This window comes from Camelus dromedarius, chromosome 11, assembly GCF_036321535.1.
Source record: "Camelus dromedarius isolate mCamDro1 chromosome 11, mCamDro1.pat, whole genome shotgun sequence".
Lineage (NCBI taxonomy): Eukaryota > Metazoa > Chordata > Mammalia > Artiodactyla > Camelidae > Camelus > Camelus dromedarius.
The window spans coordinates 4,134,737-4,150,734 of NC_087446.1; the positions used below are offsets into that span (position 1 = coordinate 4,134,737).

Here is a 15,998-nt window from a genome sequence, read left to right on the forward strand (position 1 = left end):
GCCCGGCACTGGGAGGGCACAGGCTGGGGCCAGACAGCTCTGAGGCTGGCTCGGAGCAAGCAGGGTCTGGGGCCTCTGACGTCATCCCGCCCGGAAGGCTGCCGGGGACTCTGACAGCCTGAGTGCCACGGGTTCTACAAACCAGTGCCCTCTGCTCAGGGCCACTGCAGCCGCTGGAGGTGTCCCCGGTGGGCCACACAGAGGGAGGGGCAGGGACGGCCCTTGGGGGGACCAAGACCTGTTTTAAACCCAACAATGTAGACAGTTCCAGTACAACCAGGAAAAATCCAAAATACAGTGTGCAGCAGACCAACCTTTTTTTCTCCAGTTTTATTGAGAAATAGCTAAAGTACATCCCTGAGTGTGAGGTGTAGAGCATGAAGGGCTGATTTACATAACTTGTGAAGCATTTATCACAATAGGTTAACATCCATCATCTCAATACAGATACAGTAAAAAGAAAAAAATAATGTCCTTGTGATGAGAACTCTTAGGAGCTGCGCTCGGCAGCTTCCATGCAGATGGTGCAGCAGGGTCAGCTGCAGGCACGCCGTACGGCACATCCCTTGTACTCATTCATCTCGGAGCTGAAGTCTGTACCTTCTGCCCAGCGTCCTCCAGTTTCTCCTCCCCCCACCCCCTGCCTCTGGTACCCACAAAACTCCTTTTCTGTGAGGTTGGTGTGTTTTGTGTGTTTTGGTCTACATAGTAAATGATATCATATGGTATTTGTCTTTCTCTGCCTGACTTATTTCACTCAGCATAATGCCTTCAAGGTCCATTCACGTTGTCAAAGATGGTAGAATTTCCTCATTTTTCAGGACTGAATAATATTCCACTGTATATGTAATCACATCTTTATCCATTCATCCATCGACAGACACTTACTTTGTTTCCATGTTCTGCCATTGTGGACACGGGGCAGATGAACCCTGGTGTCCCCACTGGATGGTTCACCTGTGTTCAGATAGGAAGCAGGCGGGTGGGACTTCAACCTGATCAGACGTTTGGTGGAGCTGATCCCAGCTCAGGCCTCATGGCTTCTGTGCTGGTGTCCTCAGAGCTGGAGGGGAGTGTGCAGTGTGACCACCCCCACACTTGTACATGTGCTGAGACTGAGGCCCCATCTCTCCCTTTGGCTCCCACAGCACAGGGATGCACAGGCCTGAATCCCTGCTCTGCTGAGGACAAGCTGTGTGACTTAGAGCAAGGTCCTTCAACTCTCTGGGCCTTCCAGTCCTCATCTGTAGACCAGGAATGAGATGATCAGAGAAGACACATAGGCCCACCTGCGCCACGGGGAGAAACTTCATCAGGTAGGATTAATACTCCCGGCAGATGCTCTCCTGCCCTCAGTCTGCCTGGTCCTCAGCACAAGGGGTCACTCATTCACTGACAGGCACTGGGAGATGCTCGCTGGGTACACGTCCCCTCCCTCAAGGAAAGCGGAGACAAGCAGAGCAGAGGACTGCACACGACAGGTCAGGAGTGGAGTTAATGTAGAGATGAGGACAGGGAGGAGGTGAATGAGGCACCTTCACCTTCCAATCCAGAGTGAAGCCCCCAGAGACTCCAAGGGTCCATGCAGACACCCGGGTCACAGCTCAGTCAGGCACTGACACCCTATCCCTGTCCTGGACTGGCTGACGGTGTCCCCGCAGTGGACATGTGTCCTCTGCTCCCTGGCAGCCCCGTTCTCTCTGCAGCCAGAGCGCGGGGGGCTTGGCAGTGCCTGACACATAGCTGACCCTCTGTGGAGGGTGGCACGTCACTAGGGTGTTATTGCTCAGTGTTGTGGCCTGAGTGGCTGTGTCCCTCTGAAATCCATCTGTTGAAGCCCTAACCCCTAGTGTGGCTGTATTTGGAGACAGAGCCTGGACAGAAGTAGTCAAGGCTAAATGAGGCCAGGAGCGTGGTGGGGCCTTAATCCAACAGGATCTGTCTCCTTATAAGAACAGACCCCAGAGGGCGCTCTCTTCTGCCATGTGAGGACAGGGGGAGAAAGCGGCCACCTGCAAGCCAGGACGAGAGCCCTCCGGAACCCGACCAGGAAACTGACCACGCCAGCACCCTGACCTTGGACTTCAGCCTCCAGAATGGCGAGAACACAAAGGCCTGCTGTTTCAGCCCCAGTCTGCAGTATTTGCTGTGGTGGCCCCAGCACAATGACACATCGGGGGACCCCTCTCCTTCACTGCCAGGTCAGTGTGGGGCACACGGCTCACGCCAGCCCACCAGTGCACTTTCTGGCCGTGGCGTTGGTCCAGGGTGGGCACGCGACCTAAGCCTGGCCGATCAGGGAAATTGGGGGCTCTTTGCTGGGAATGGAGAACCACGACTTCCTACCGCTCCTCACTGTATTTAAAGCTGGAAACACAGGGCCCATCTTGCAAGGCTAGGGGCCAGCCTGCCTGAGACTACAGGGCCAGAGCATGTCCTGGAGCCCTTGGGCAGGCTGACGGCTGCCCCAGTTCTCCACCTCCCCGTGTCCACACCCCTTGCCAACGTGGCAGAGCCCTTCCACTGTGACCTTGGCCCTGGCCATGAGACCTGCTCTGGCCAACAGTGTGTGAGCACAAGTGAACCACGCAAGCTCAGAGAGACGCTGCACTAGTGTCTGTGCCTGAGCCTTGGCCCACATTTCACGAAGCGCCTGGATCAGCCGACTAAAGGGAAATGCGACGCCTGCAGGAGATCTGAGTGTCCCCACTGACCTTCCGCCCGACTACACTGAGCAATCCCAACAGGACCAGAACTGCCCCGCTGACCTGTGGGCAACGACAGAGAGCCGCTGTTTGAAGCCCCTGGGTCTGCGGCGTGTCACACAGTGTCACGGCAGCAGGAGATGCCTGGTACAAGGCCCAGCCCATAAAGGCCTGACCGCAGTTAAGCCAGGTTGGGTTACGGTCCTCACAGACCCATCATCTTACCTCAGCCCTCAGTCAGGAACAGTGCGAAGGGCTGGACCCTCAGGACCATGGAATTCCTACTAGAAGGTTCACCAGAAGGCCATTTAATGCAAGTTCACACAGCACGCGCATGCGCAGGCTGACAGACTTCACCATAACACTCCCAGTGCTAGAGGGGTCTCCCAGCCACGGGCAGGGGACGCGGGGGAACGGGGGGCCTGGCGGGCCCCGCAGCAGCTCTGTCTCTGGCGTGTCCATCTCGGGCGGCCCCGCTGGCGCCGGGCTCCCCGTGTGTATCCTGGCTGCGGAAGACCTTTTCGTAGTACTCGATCAGCAGTTCAGTGAACAGGTTCAGGGGCACCAGGGCGCTCAGGGAGGAAGCCCCCTGGGATGGCCAGATTAAGTTCAGCCCGAAGACACAGGCCAGGTTGGAGCTGTTCATTTTGTTAAAAATGCTCTCCCGGGACACCTGGGTGAGAACACAAGGGGTGTGACCATGGGTTCTGAGCAGTGGGCAGAGCGCAGGCAGCCACCAGCCAGGGTGGCGACCTCGGGCAGCCACTTCCCCATTCAGGCCTCGGTCTCCCGATGCCCTGATGGGGCCCTCTGGCTCTGGTCTTCTATGGTCCCCTTCTAGAATCTCCACAGCAGCCCCCCATCTCCTCTTCCACTCTGGAGGACTCAGGCAGTCCCCTCGTGGTGGGGGCTCGAGCACAGTGTGTATGAGCCCAGCCTTCAGTGTCACCCAGCCAGATGACCTCTGACCTCCGTGCTCTGGCTGGTGAGTTGGACAGAGACCAAACCGGCTGGCACGCAAGGGTTCTTAGGGGGCTGACGAGAGGGCGTAAGGAGCCTGCTTCCCCGAAGGAGCTGCCCCCCATCTCAGCCAACACTTACGGGAAGTGGGGCGCCTCAAGCCTATTTTACAGAGGAGGAAACTGAGGCCCAGAAGGTCCAGGAGACTTGTCCAAGGTCACATGGCTAGTCAGTGGCCAGAGGGTCACCTGGGCTCACCTGAGGGCAAAGCCTGTTCTCTTCTCAGCTCCCAGGTCCCAGAACTTCTGAGAATCAGAAGCCACAGATGCCAGGGGAGAGAAGAAACTGGGGTGAGGGGGACACAGCCAGGTGACCCACACGGACCCAGAGAGGATGACCAGACAAGTCCAAGCATGCCTCAGTGAGCCAGCCGGTCCCCCTCCCAGTCACTGTCACCACCAGCCCCCACAGCCCCTGCTGGCGCACACCAGGGCCAGCATGCCGCAGCGCCGAGCCCCACTGGACGTATGAACGTCAGCAGCGTGGAGGAGGGCTGAGAAACAAATCTGTCACCAGATCATGAAAACAAAGGAGAAAAAGAACGTGAGGGGAGAAACTTTTAGCTGTTGACCTCTGAGAAACGGAATCAAGTGAGGGGGAGGGAGAATGAAGTGGTTTATTTTAAAACCAAGAGGTGGCATCAGCTGATGGAATCCAGTACGTGACACTGGCTCTGCCCGGAGGTCCCCTCCACCCTCACTGGTCATCACATCCTCAGGCCACTTGCCACGGAGCAGGGCTCCCACATGAGCCCCTGAAGACCCTGGGCAGGTCTCTTGGAAATGCTGCCGCCCTGCGGGTGCTCAGAAGCTCGGGGTCCCTGGCTGGCACCCACACAGACAGGCACGGCCCAGTCCACGCCTGCGTCCACACTCCACCCACAAGGGAGAGGGGAGGGGATCCGGAAGCGGTTATACAGCGGGGAACGTGGGTCTGGCGGTGCCGGGGGAGGACCCATTTGGGGCTGGGGACATTCCCCATGTTGGCCTCACAGACTGCCGCTCCCTGTCCCAGGAGGGGGACCCTGAGCCCGGACCCAGAGCCGGGAAAGGTGCTCCTCACTTCCATGTCCTTGTCCTGGTGCCGGGGGGTGAATGGCAGCCCCACAAGAGAGACGCCCACCCAGAACCTGCGAAGGTGGCCGTACTGGAGAAAGGGTCTTTGCAGACATTAAGGATCTCAAGGTGAGAGCACCCTGGATGACCCAGGTGGGCCCTAATCCAACGACAAGCAGCTTTATCAGATAAAGGAGAGAGAGACTGGAGACACAGAGACACATGGAGGAGGCGGTCAGGTAAGACGGGCCTGGGGGATGCAGCCACAAGCCTGGGGCGCCTGGAGCCGCTGGGAGCTGGAGGAGGCAGGAGGACCCTCCCCTGGAGCCTCCGGAGGGAGCGTGGCCCTGCAGACCTCGGTCCTTGATTTTAGGACCTCTGGCCTCCAGGATGGTGAGAGCTCACATTTCTATTGCTTTAAGCCTCCCAGCGTGTACGTGTGGTACTTTGCTACGGCAGCTCCAGGAAACTCATGAAACTTCACAGGAACGTCCTGCTGGGCCCACACACAGCCACGAGTCTCCTCGCCATCCCTGGCCTGGGCACATATCCCCGCTCCTGACACTCAGCCCGGGTGGGCGCGGAGCAGAGGGACAGGACAGGGAAGGTCTCAGCACCGACCAGGGGTCCAAGGGGGGCGGGGGCGGGCACAGGTGACCCTGCCCAGCGGCCAGGTGGGTTTCTCAGCAGAGCTGTTGCCTGGCCAGGCCTTGGATGGTGTCCTCTGAGGCCTGAGTGGGCTTCCAAGCCCGAGGAGAATGTGAACCCAGACCCTGGTCTGTTGGGGCTCCGAGCGGAGTGCCTCCCCTCCGCGGCCCTGCCCGGCCCGCTCACCTCGTGCAGGAAGCCCATGAGGTAGCGGAGGACGGCGTAGTTGTGTTCTGGAAGCCTCTGCAGGATCTGGCGGCAGCAGGTCACCCGCAGGCTGCTCTCCACACCTGCAACAGCACGAGGGTCCTTCCTGCGTCCCTCCCAGGAACAGCCATGGGGACTGGGAGGAGGGCAGCTCGGGGCCCCGCCTTCTTCCCAGCTGGGCGGCTCTTCTCAGCAAACCCCTCTTCTTCGTGCTCCCCTCCCCTCTCCACGGGCACCGTAGCTACTCCCTCCCAGAGGGCCAGGGAGCCGAACCACTTCATACATGGAATGGTCCAGGCCAGCAGCGGCAAACTGCAAGCCGAGGGCCAACGGCCTGCTTCTGGCAATAAAGCTTTACTGGCGCAGACCCGAGCCCCTTCGTCCGTGGCTGCTTCTGCGTTCCAGTTGCGTCCGGCCCACACAGTCTAAAATAATGACTCTCTCGCCCTTTACAGAAAGAGTGTGCTGATCCCGCTCTAGACCAACTTAACCTGCTTAAGATTTGCAGCTCAGGTGCCCGCGCCCACCAGGGGCCTGGGTGGAGCTGACCAGAGTGAGCAGCCCCAGACCCCCCCATAACGACATCCTCCACCGACCTCCACTGCCTTCAAGTCAAAACTCGCCATCAGCAAGTGCGCACCAGGCCCCCGCGGCAGACACTGGCAGACACACCTGCGCACACACCCACACGCACACCACAGTCCTCTGAGCGCTAACCTCCTCCCACGAAGCCCTGGGCAGGGTTACGGTGAACGCTCTGTGCTTGACACACACAGCCACTGCGGAAAGACACAGAATTCCCTGCTGTGAACATCCCTGTTGGCTTTTTAATAAAAGTCATTCTTTCCGGAACTCAAGCTGTTGCTGGGTCATTTGAGCGGACAAAGAGTTTCCTTGGGATTAATATTTCCGAGGAACCAGCAGGCTTGGAGGTGGCCACCTGGCTGCCCTGGGTCTCTGCTCTCCAGCCTCCACGTCTTCTTTCTAGGAACTGTGGTCCCAGAGCAGACACTGGTGCCAGGTCCCCCCCCTCCCCCGGCTCATGGTTCCTTGGAGAAAGAGCACTCCCTGGCGAGCAGGAAAGACCCACTTGCTGTCCTAAAGCTACGTGTATGCAGCATGTATCTCATGTATGCACAGAGCAGGAACCATGCCAAGCATTTTATGCACACTTAATCCTTAAAGCAGCCCCAGTTTGATACAGGTGAGGAAACTGAACTCAGAGAGGTTAAGTGACTTGCCCAAGGTCACACAGCTAATGTGTGGTGAAGCCCAGACTGGAGTCCAGATCTGTTCAGCTCTGAGTCAGGGCTCTCAACCTCCCTGCTCTATACTGGGTGATTGTCCCTGTAGCAGTTTCCTTTCTCCCTGTACAACACAGGCCACCTGGAAAGCCCATTTCCTCCAGAGTGTTCCCTGCAGGAGCAGGCTTTTGCCTCCCTTCAGGAAGACATGCAGCCCACCTGAGCAGGGTGGCCAGGTAAAACAGGGGACACTTAGTTAAATGTGAATTTGAGATAAACAGCGAATATTTTTTAGTACAGGTACACTCTGTGCAGTATTTAGAATATCCTTATATTAAAAAAGTATTCACTGCATATCTGAAATTCACATTTAACTGGGCATCCTGTATTTTTATTGTTCAATCTGGCAACCCTACACCTGAGTCACAATTCAGCCAGGCTGCGTTGTCAGACGACAGCCGGAAGCCTTAGTCTTCGGTCACATGGGCATGGGGGTTCTCAATAACCAGAACTGAGACTTAAAATTAGGGAGCAAAACAAAACTGGAAGTAGTCTTAGATGTTTGCTACCTGTAACATTATAAAGTTGATGGGATGCTAGGCAGCTGTTAAAAAGAATGAGTCGAGATGCGCAGGACGAGGAAAGAACTAAAAGATGTCTCAAGTTTAAAAAAAAAAGCAAGGCTCAAAACAGCGTGTGCACGAGGAACACTCCTGGAAAGAGAGGCAAACAGGCACAGACCCACTGCTGGGGTCGATGCACGCGTGGGACCGAGGGTGCTGCCAGGGGACCCCAGCTTCATCACAGACCCTTTCGCACTGTTCGATTTTTTTTCTTTTACTGTGTGCTCGTGTGATTACCATCATGCTATAATCTTCACAAATTCTCAGTGTCTGCCCCTCCCCTGCCCCTGCTTCCTGGTGCAAAAAGACCACATATTGAGCTTTATCCCTCAGAGGCTTGGTTTTTCACAGCCTGGCCTTTCCCAGGAATTGGGCGTCCACTGTGTTCCACGGGACAGAGCCCTGCCCATCAGCATCGCCCAGGAACCAGTTAGAAATGCAGGTTTGCGGGCTGATGTCCAGCCCTATGGAGTCAGAAACTCCAGGGTGGGGCCCAGGGGTCAATGTTTCAACCTGCCCCTGGGGGGTCGGTGGGGGAGGGAGTCCGATGCCCAGGAGAGTTTGAGAACCTCTGTTGCCCAGCCAGCCTCATGGCCACAAGCTCCCAGCTCAGTCACCCTGCCACACCTTTGCCACCGCTCTTCCTCCCGCCCGGCAGCCTTCTCCCGTGTTCCTTCTGGAAAATACCTGTTGTCCAGGTCGAGAAACACTTCAACCATTTAACTCTGTCAACTCAGTTCAACTCTGCACCTGGCCCGCAGCTAGCCCGGCATGCCTTCTGGGCAGGGCCTGCAGGTTTCCTCCGCTAAGATCACCGCTGCCTGGCTCGGGGCTTGGCAAGTAGGTGCCGGCGTAAAAGATAAACTGGATGGTTTATCTGGACCCTAGTTATGGAGATCAGGATAGACTGCATTCAGTAATAACTACCCTAACAGGGAAGAATCTGGCATGAATGGAACCCTACCACTTGTGCAGAGGTGGCTGAACATTGTAAGGGGGCGAGGGAGCTGGGGGGGGGGCAGGGGCTCGAGCAGTCAGGGAAGGGGACGTTTGCAAAAGCAGGAAGAGGGGGTTAATGTGACAAGGCCGTCTGGGTTTATTAATCAGAGAAACACACTTAGGCCTCAGGACAGGAGGCAGGTGAGCGATGCCCTCCCCCCCCCCCCCCCCCCCCCGCCTCCGGGAGGCACGGGTCTTCCTGAATGTTTGCCTTTCAAAGGGATGGCTCCACGGCCCCTGAGAAGGCAGTCCTGGGAAGAGAAGATCTACATCTCCAAGCGGGCAGAGGCGGGCCTTACGACTGCACACTGTCTAAAGTCACTGCTCTGAGACGGGGCGGGCACCTCTATCACCAGGTTCTGTCTCTCAGGCAGGAACTGACTGAGTCTGGAGTCACCGTCCTAGGGGTGCAGCCTTGAGCTGTTAGAAAAAATGCTAGTGCTTATTCCAGTCTGTGTGTGTGTGCGGGGGGCAGGGCGTGGGCTGGTGAACTATCTGTGCCGGGTGTGCAGATTTCACAGGCCAAGGCCGAGGCCTACTCGAGGAGGCCCAGAGGAGCCTCACTTGAGTGCGGCCAAGGAGAGGCCTTGTCACACGAGTCACACAGTCCGTGCCAGCAGCATAACGGCCCACGCTGGGTATGAGGTTTCTAAATGGTTTTTTTTCTAATGATGTTAATCAGAACTCCTATCTCGTGAAGGTTAAGACAGTGAGCACCCTCCCTGATGGCCATGACACTGGGGGCCAGGGCAGCAGAGGAGACAAGGGAAAATCCAACTTGGCTTCACGACCGTGTGTCCTGCTGACCCCAGGGGCTCTCCGAGCGCAGCTCTGTCATTGAGGCAGGGCCCTCAGAGGACTGGACTGCAGCTCACCTCCACTCACAGGGACACAGGCGGTCAGAGACCCCTGCAGGGGTTAGCGAGGTATGGAAGTGTCTCTCTAGGGCACCGCCATCTCCCCTGCCCCGCCATCCCTGCATGGGGCCCGGCTCGTGGGTGGACGCCGGATGGGCAGCCTCCCTGTCTGTCTCCTCCAGCCAATCACCTCTGTGCACACGGTCACGTTTCCCTGAGGCCCAGCCTGACTCCAGCCCCCCAGGCCCAAGTCAGTCAGCTTCAATGTCACCCATCCCCACCTCCCCCTTCAGGCAGGGCCTGGTGCTTGGGAGGTGCTTGGCTGCGCCAGCCAACTAAATGGGTGCAAATTTCCATGGGGTGTGGGGTGAGGGGAGTTGGGGCCTCATATCCCTGAAGGACGGCCATGTGGTTAAGATCAGCGTCCAGCTCACCCCACCCCCTGTCCTCCCCAGAGGTCAGGCTCAACACCCCACCTCTAACAGCACCTGGTTGGTCTTTCCAGATTGGCCAGCCCCATCCTGAGTCACCTCATTAGCATAAACCATCAGGCCCCCATGAACAAGAACTTCTGTCACTTGGGAAATTCCAAGGATTAGAGGTTCCCTCCCGGGAGCCAGCTCAGAGGCCAGACCTCTTTTGGGTAAAACTGATTCTTCACTGCAAAACAGAGAAGACTGGTTGGGAGCAAACAGTTCAAGATTTATCTTTAAAATATCCTAAAATAGCTGTTCTGGAATTGATATAAAACCCAAGTTTCCGTCTGGGACTGCAGGGCTCCAGGAAGCCTGGTGTAGGCAGATGGGGTAGGGGGCCCTGGAGGAAGAGAACCAGGCCTGGCTTTCTTGACGTAAGAGAAGCCATTTTCGGCCTAAGCCATCTGTGATCCAGGCCTGACCACAGGGCCTGCACCTGCAGAAGAACAGGCCTCGGCAGTTGATGATTTTAAAGGAACAAAGAACGTAAGAGCAGCTCTGACCAGGTCAGGGAGGTAACCTCACCATATCGGAGGCAATAAATCAGCTGTCAAGCCCCCCAGGTCTGTTTCAAAGGTAAAGGTGAGCCTGGAGCACACTCTTGAGCTGTTTGGCAGGATCCAAGTCCCCGCAAGCGCCCAACCACCACGTCAACCAGAACCTAAGGGACGACGGCGCTGACCTTTGCGGACCCTTGTGACGTCAGTCAGCTGGAGCGTGGGCTCTGGCAAGCTCTGCCCCAGTTCTAGGCTGCATTCTCCTCTGCTCAAGCCCCTCATGAATATGCATATACCACCCGAGCCTCTGCATGAATATGCGCGTACCCTTAGCTTAAACCATCCCCGTTTTGCTGCTTGAGGAGACACAGCTTGGGGAAGACCCCTGGTTGTCCTGACTTGCTGCAATGGTAAAATCTGTCCTTCTCTTGCCCTTTGGCTTGGTGTGTGTCTTTTGGCCTGACACCCACCAAGAGGTGAACCCAATTTTGGTCACACTGGGGCTGGAGGGAGTCCTGTTTCCCATTTGAAAGTGACAGTGTTCGATTCTGTTGTCTCCTGGCATGCCCCAGTATCTCTGATATGTGAGCAGTGCACGCGGTCCACCCCAGAGCACCCACTTCACCACGCACTGTGGTCGCAGCTCCGGCCAGGTCTCCCCGGCATTCTCCACCCATCTGGGGAGACACATGGTGACAAAGATTCTCTCCTCAAGCTCCAGTCAGGCACCTCTGAGTTCTTTTTTAACAAGGCCCTGACTTCTGGGCTTCTATGTCTGTCTCTGTGTTGTCCAGCTTTACCAAGGACCCTGCTAAGCCAGTTTAACAAGAACTCTGATCGCCCCTGGTATCTGACTGGGTTCCTCATCCCCGGTCCCACAACCCTAGGTGATGCTGGACCACCAGGCCTGCCTGCAGCAAGAATTCTGTTGGGTCAGGTTAGCCAGAACCCCCTCAACCCCTGATGTTTCCACCCAGTGACCACTCCCCAACCTGCTCCTTGGCTGTAAGTCCCCACTTTTGCTTGTTGGATTCAGACTTGAGCCAATCTGTCTCCCCACTGACACAGCCCACTGCCGGGGTCCTGCACCTCTCACAATGTCCCCCTGCCCCCACTGAATAGAGGCTGCCCTGCTGTACTTTAACAAGGGTCCCAAATAGCTTTGTCTTTAACAGCAGGCGGGGGTGGTTACCCCCTTTCCAGACGACGATGCGGAGATGCTGGAGGTGGGGGTTCCTCTGGAGCAGCACCACGAGGGGGTGGAGGCAGCATTCTGATCTGGGTGACGTGCCCCGTCTAGGATGCCCTCTGCCACCCTGATGACGACCCCTTACCCCATGTCCCCCCACCATGGACAGTAGCGGCCTGGCTGAGGCCAGCAGGGGTCCAGGTGGGGGCGGGCCCCTCCCCTGGCCCACAGTGCCAGATGGAAACAGAAGGAGGCCGGGCAGCCCCACCCCAGGCCGGCACCCGCGGCAGGTACGTACTGGTGATCCCCAGAATCTGCTCATAGGCCTCGAAAGTCAGCAGCGGCTGGGGCAGCTCCCGCAGGAAGGTCTTCAGGATCACGGCAGGGATGTGGATGTCCCCGTAGTCATCAAAGTTCACAGGCTTCCCTGGACACAGGGCATCGCACGTCTGAGATCTGACTCTGGGCTGGGGATTCCCGCTTTCAGACAGGCTCTAACACAAAATGGCTTTAAACCTCCAAAGGGGAAGGGCCTTATGCTGGACCACGTGTCTGGGACACAGCACCTGGAAATGGGGTGCCGCCCCACCCTCCCCTGCCTCTCCAGGGCACCCGCTGGAGGCTGGGCATGCTACAGATTCTCAGCTAGGTGACTCGGTCCTGCCTGGGATGAGGGTGCTCTGAGGTCAGACCAGGCTCCACTGTCCCCGGTGCCCGGCACACGGGGCTGAGACGGGCTGGCCCTGTCGCTTGATGAGTGAATGCATGGCTGTGGGAAAGACAAGGGTGCTCGGGAGAAGAGGGGAGGCCTCCTGTCCGCAGCCAACTGCTTTATTAACGTCACCGGTGGTGGGCCAGCTGTGACACCACGGCTCCCGGCCAGCAGGTTTATCCGCGGGCAGCTGAGGGAGCCGAGCCAGGCTGGCGGGGCAGCTGCCCGAGCAGGTGCCACGGGACAGTTCCTTACACTTCAAACCACTGTCCACCCGGCTTGAGAGGAGGACCCGGGGAAGTTAAGTGACACCGTGTGGCCACCTGCCCCTCCGGGCACAGGACTCACCTGGGCATCTCCCTCCGCCCTGGGCGATTCTAGGGGCTGGGGGCTGGCCAGGCGGGAGACCCAGCGTCCCCGGGGAGCCCCCTCACCTTGGTTGTAGAGCCGCTGGATTTCACGGATAGTCTGCACACTGGCCGATTTCCGGAACAGGCCCTCGGTGCGGAGTCCTGCAGAGAGAGAGCCTTGGGGCATCTCACAGGTCCTAGCACATGAGGTTTCTAGAACACTGTGTGACTCCCTCTGTGGCTAGCAGGAAAGGCTCTTCCCCACGCTATCCTCCACCCGTACCTGTATTTACTCCTCTTAAATCAAACTTGTCCACACTCCTCAATCCCTTGTGATTCCCCACCTCTGTGGGCCCCAGAAAGGGAGAGGGGAAGAGACTGACACTTCAGGCAGACAGAACCCAGGTCCTTCCAACTCTGCCTCGCGCCAGCTGTGTGGGCTTAGGGAAAGCGCTTAGCCTCTCTGAGCCTCCGCTGCCTCGTCTACAGAGTAAGTCCACAGAGCCTCTGCCTCTGAGGGCTGCAGGAAGGATAACCCCCGGCACATGCCCGGCCCCCAGGAAGCCCCCAAACATGCTGCTTCCCTTTCTTCCCGTGAGTGCCTGGAGCTAATCTGTCCAACACAGGGGCCACCAGCTACACATGGTGATTCAAATTTCAGTTTAATTAATTAAAATTAAATAAAAGGAAAACTCAAGTTACCCACATTCAAGCACGAGCCACATATTAAAATACTCTACTAGGTGACTGCCACAAGTGCCCAGTGGCCACCATCTTGGACAGTGCAGATATAGGACATTTCCAAGTTCTACGGGACAGCAGTGGGCCTTGGACCCCCAGCTCTCCCCTCCCCTCCTCCCTCAACTCTTCTCCATCCTGAAGCTGAATGGAACATGTCTATCCGAATCTCATCAGCCCCTGCATGGAGCCTCTCCTGCCTTCATCAGCCTGGGAGAGCTGCCCATAAACCCTTAGCACCCACGTGGTCTGGCTGCTGCTGCCCCGCCCACATGGTCTGGCTGCTGCTGCCCTACTCTCCTGTCCCACAGCCCCTCTAGCCCCTCCATCTAGCCTCCAGGTGGCTCCATGCTCTGTTGTTTCCTCTGCCTGGAGGGCTGGTCCTTCTCTTTTTTGCTGAGTGACTGTAGCAGGCAGAATTCAGAGATAGCCCCCAGATCCTTGGACCCCGGGATCTCAGATATTCAATTAAACATGAATCTAGATGCTGCAGTGAAGGGACTTTGCAGATGGAATTCACATCCAAGGCAAGAATGTGGAGATTATCTAGGGTGGGCCTGACCTAATCAGGTGAGCTTCTTAAAAGGGACCAAGTTCTCCTGGCAACAGAGATTCAAAGCATGCGGGCAGGGATTCGAGGTGTGGGAATTTCTTCAGCGAGGGGCCCAATAGCAAGGAAAGCAGGTGGCCCCTAGAAACAGACAGAGGCTGCTGGTGGACAGCCAGCCAGGAAGCAGGCATCTTAGCTGCAAAGAACTGAATTTGGTCGCCAATTTGAATGAGCGTGGAAGTAGAGTATTGCCTAGAGCCTCCAGAGAAGAACACAGCCTGGCCAACACCTTGAGTTTAGCCCTGTGAGACCCTGAGCAGAAAACCCAACTCCTGTGTGCCCAGACTTCTGACTTCCAGAATGTAGCAAATTCATGCTGCTTTAACCCCTAAGTTTGTGGTCGCTTGTTATACAGCACCGAAATCGATACAGTGACCTCCCACCCAGGTGTTAGCACCCTGGTTCCCCTGATTACTATGAACGGCTCATCCCCGTCTGCCTAAGTCTGTGGTTGTGACAGTTACAGCTTTACGGACACAAACATAATGGGCTGTGAGTCCCTGGAACACAGAGGCTGTGAGCTGCAGTCATCACGGAAACCTCAGTGCCTGGACCAGTGTGGGTGCCCAGTGAGTAAATGTTTAATTCACATGTTCATTCAACAAATGTACACTGAGTTCCTACTCTGGGCTGTTTCTTTGTTTTGTTAAAATTTTTTTTAATAAAGAAAGGTATTAATATGGTAAAAAAAAAAAAAGGAAGACTCCCATTCAGTTTCTGTGAAACTGTTTACTCACTATCTTTTCGTCTATCCCTGAAACACATTACGGAACGGGAAGTACTACAAACGACAAAGCAGAAGCAAATATCAAAGCAGAGACTCCCGTGACAACCACAGCTCCGCCAGCCCGAGCGGTGTTCCATACAACTCTTCACATTTGAACTCGCAGTTCCCAGGGCAGGCCGGGAACCACCAGCAGGGACCCCAGCGGAGGTGAGTCCCACTTCCTGTCTGAGCACAGCCCCCTCTGCAGCTCCTGCACCGACATCTGCAGGTGGCCACCCCTCCCCGGCATCCTGCTCCTCCGAGAGAACAATCTGCCTCCCGTTAGGGTAAAAGTGGCTTCCGCACACCTTCCCTGTGGATCTGAGCTCTGGCTTCGGGAGTCTTGGAGGAGCCACAAGGCTCACCCCCTCCAAGCCACTGAATGTACTCGTCTCACTGGCAGTGGCATCTGCAAACCAAGTTTATCTCTTGTACCAAAGGAGTCCCTTTTATGGGGGGCGTCCTGTGAACCAGCGCTGTGCAAAGCACTTCCCAGTCATCACCTCACTTAGTCCCCATAACAACCCTGTGAACCAGGTACTGTTATTAATCCTATTGGACAGAGGAGGAAACAGAGGGCCAGAGAAGGTGAGTAACTGGCCTGAGGCCACAGAGCTAGTGCACAGCAGAGCCAAGATTCAAACCCAGACAGTCTGGGTCAGAGCCCTTAGATGGAGACACTGTGCATGAGCCCTGCCCATCCTGGTCACCCTCCCTCCCAGGTTCCAGTCCTCCAATTCCCTGGCCTGTGGGACACTCAGGACCCTGGAGCGGCCCCCAGGGGAGGTGTACCTGGCAGCCCTCACCTCCCCTGGCTGGAGCCAGCACTCACCTTTCTCTCTCAGGTACGTCACTGTGAACCTCAGAACAGGGGGGATGAGTTCACCTTGATTTTTATCCTTGAGGCTGAGGAGAGGAAAGAAAGCAAGTTTTTCCCTGGGCATGACGGGATGACAGCACAGGGCTCTAGTCCTCTCCACACCCCTGTGAAAACACAGGACCGCGATGACACACAGGGAGAGAGAGATGCTGCCTGGGCCCCAAGGAAGCTGGTGGTCCAGCGGCCAAAAGAGAGAGAAACAACAAAAATGATAATGCATTGTCTGCGGGCTCCACCAGAGGGATGACGTGTTACCGGGGAGACCTTGGGTTGGGGAGGGCTCTACACGGGGAAACTTCTGAGCTGGGTTTTGAGGGATGAGTAGGAGCCTGCAGAGGACAAAAGAGGGAAGTGCATTACAGGCAGATGGAAGCACACAAAGGGAAGCCTAGAGGTGAGAGAAGATCTGGCCATGAAAGCAG

At 56.7% G+C, this 15,998-nt stretch overlaps 1 protein-coding gene across 2 annotated transcripts in view; it reads right to left on the reverse strand.

The window, feature by feature from the left end:
* Window positions 1-331: 331 nt before the first annotated feature.
* Window positions 332-15,998, reverse strand: part of ARHGAP8 (Rho GTPase activating protein 8) — a 53,742-nt gene continuing 38,075 nt past the window's right edge. The window contains exons 9-14 of one of the 2 annotated variants that reach the window (XM_031463416.2): window positions 15,529-15,602; window positions 12,667-12,744; window positions 11,819-11,947; window positions 5,615-5,718; window positions 3,924-3,970; window positions 3,275-3,378 (exon numbers count right to left, since the gene is read on the reverse strand). In XM_031463416.2, the coding sequence (XP_031319276.1) occupies window positions 3,348-3,378; window positions 3,924-3,970; window positions 5,615-5,718; window positions 11,819-11,947; window positions 12,667-12,744; window positions 15,529-15,602 (463 nt within the window). In that variant the 3' untranslated portion in view covers window positions 3,275-3,347. Of the gene's footprint in view, window positions 3,379-3,923; window positions 3,971-5,614; window positions 5,719-11,818; window positions 11,948-12,666; window positions 12,745-15,528; window positions 15,603-15,998 lie in introns of both variants that reach the window. The other variant, XM_031463414.2, reaches the window with a different exon arrangement.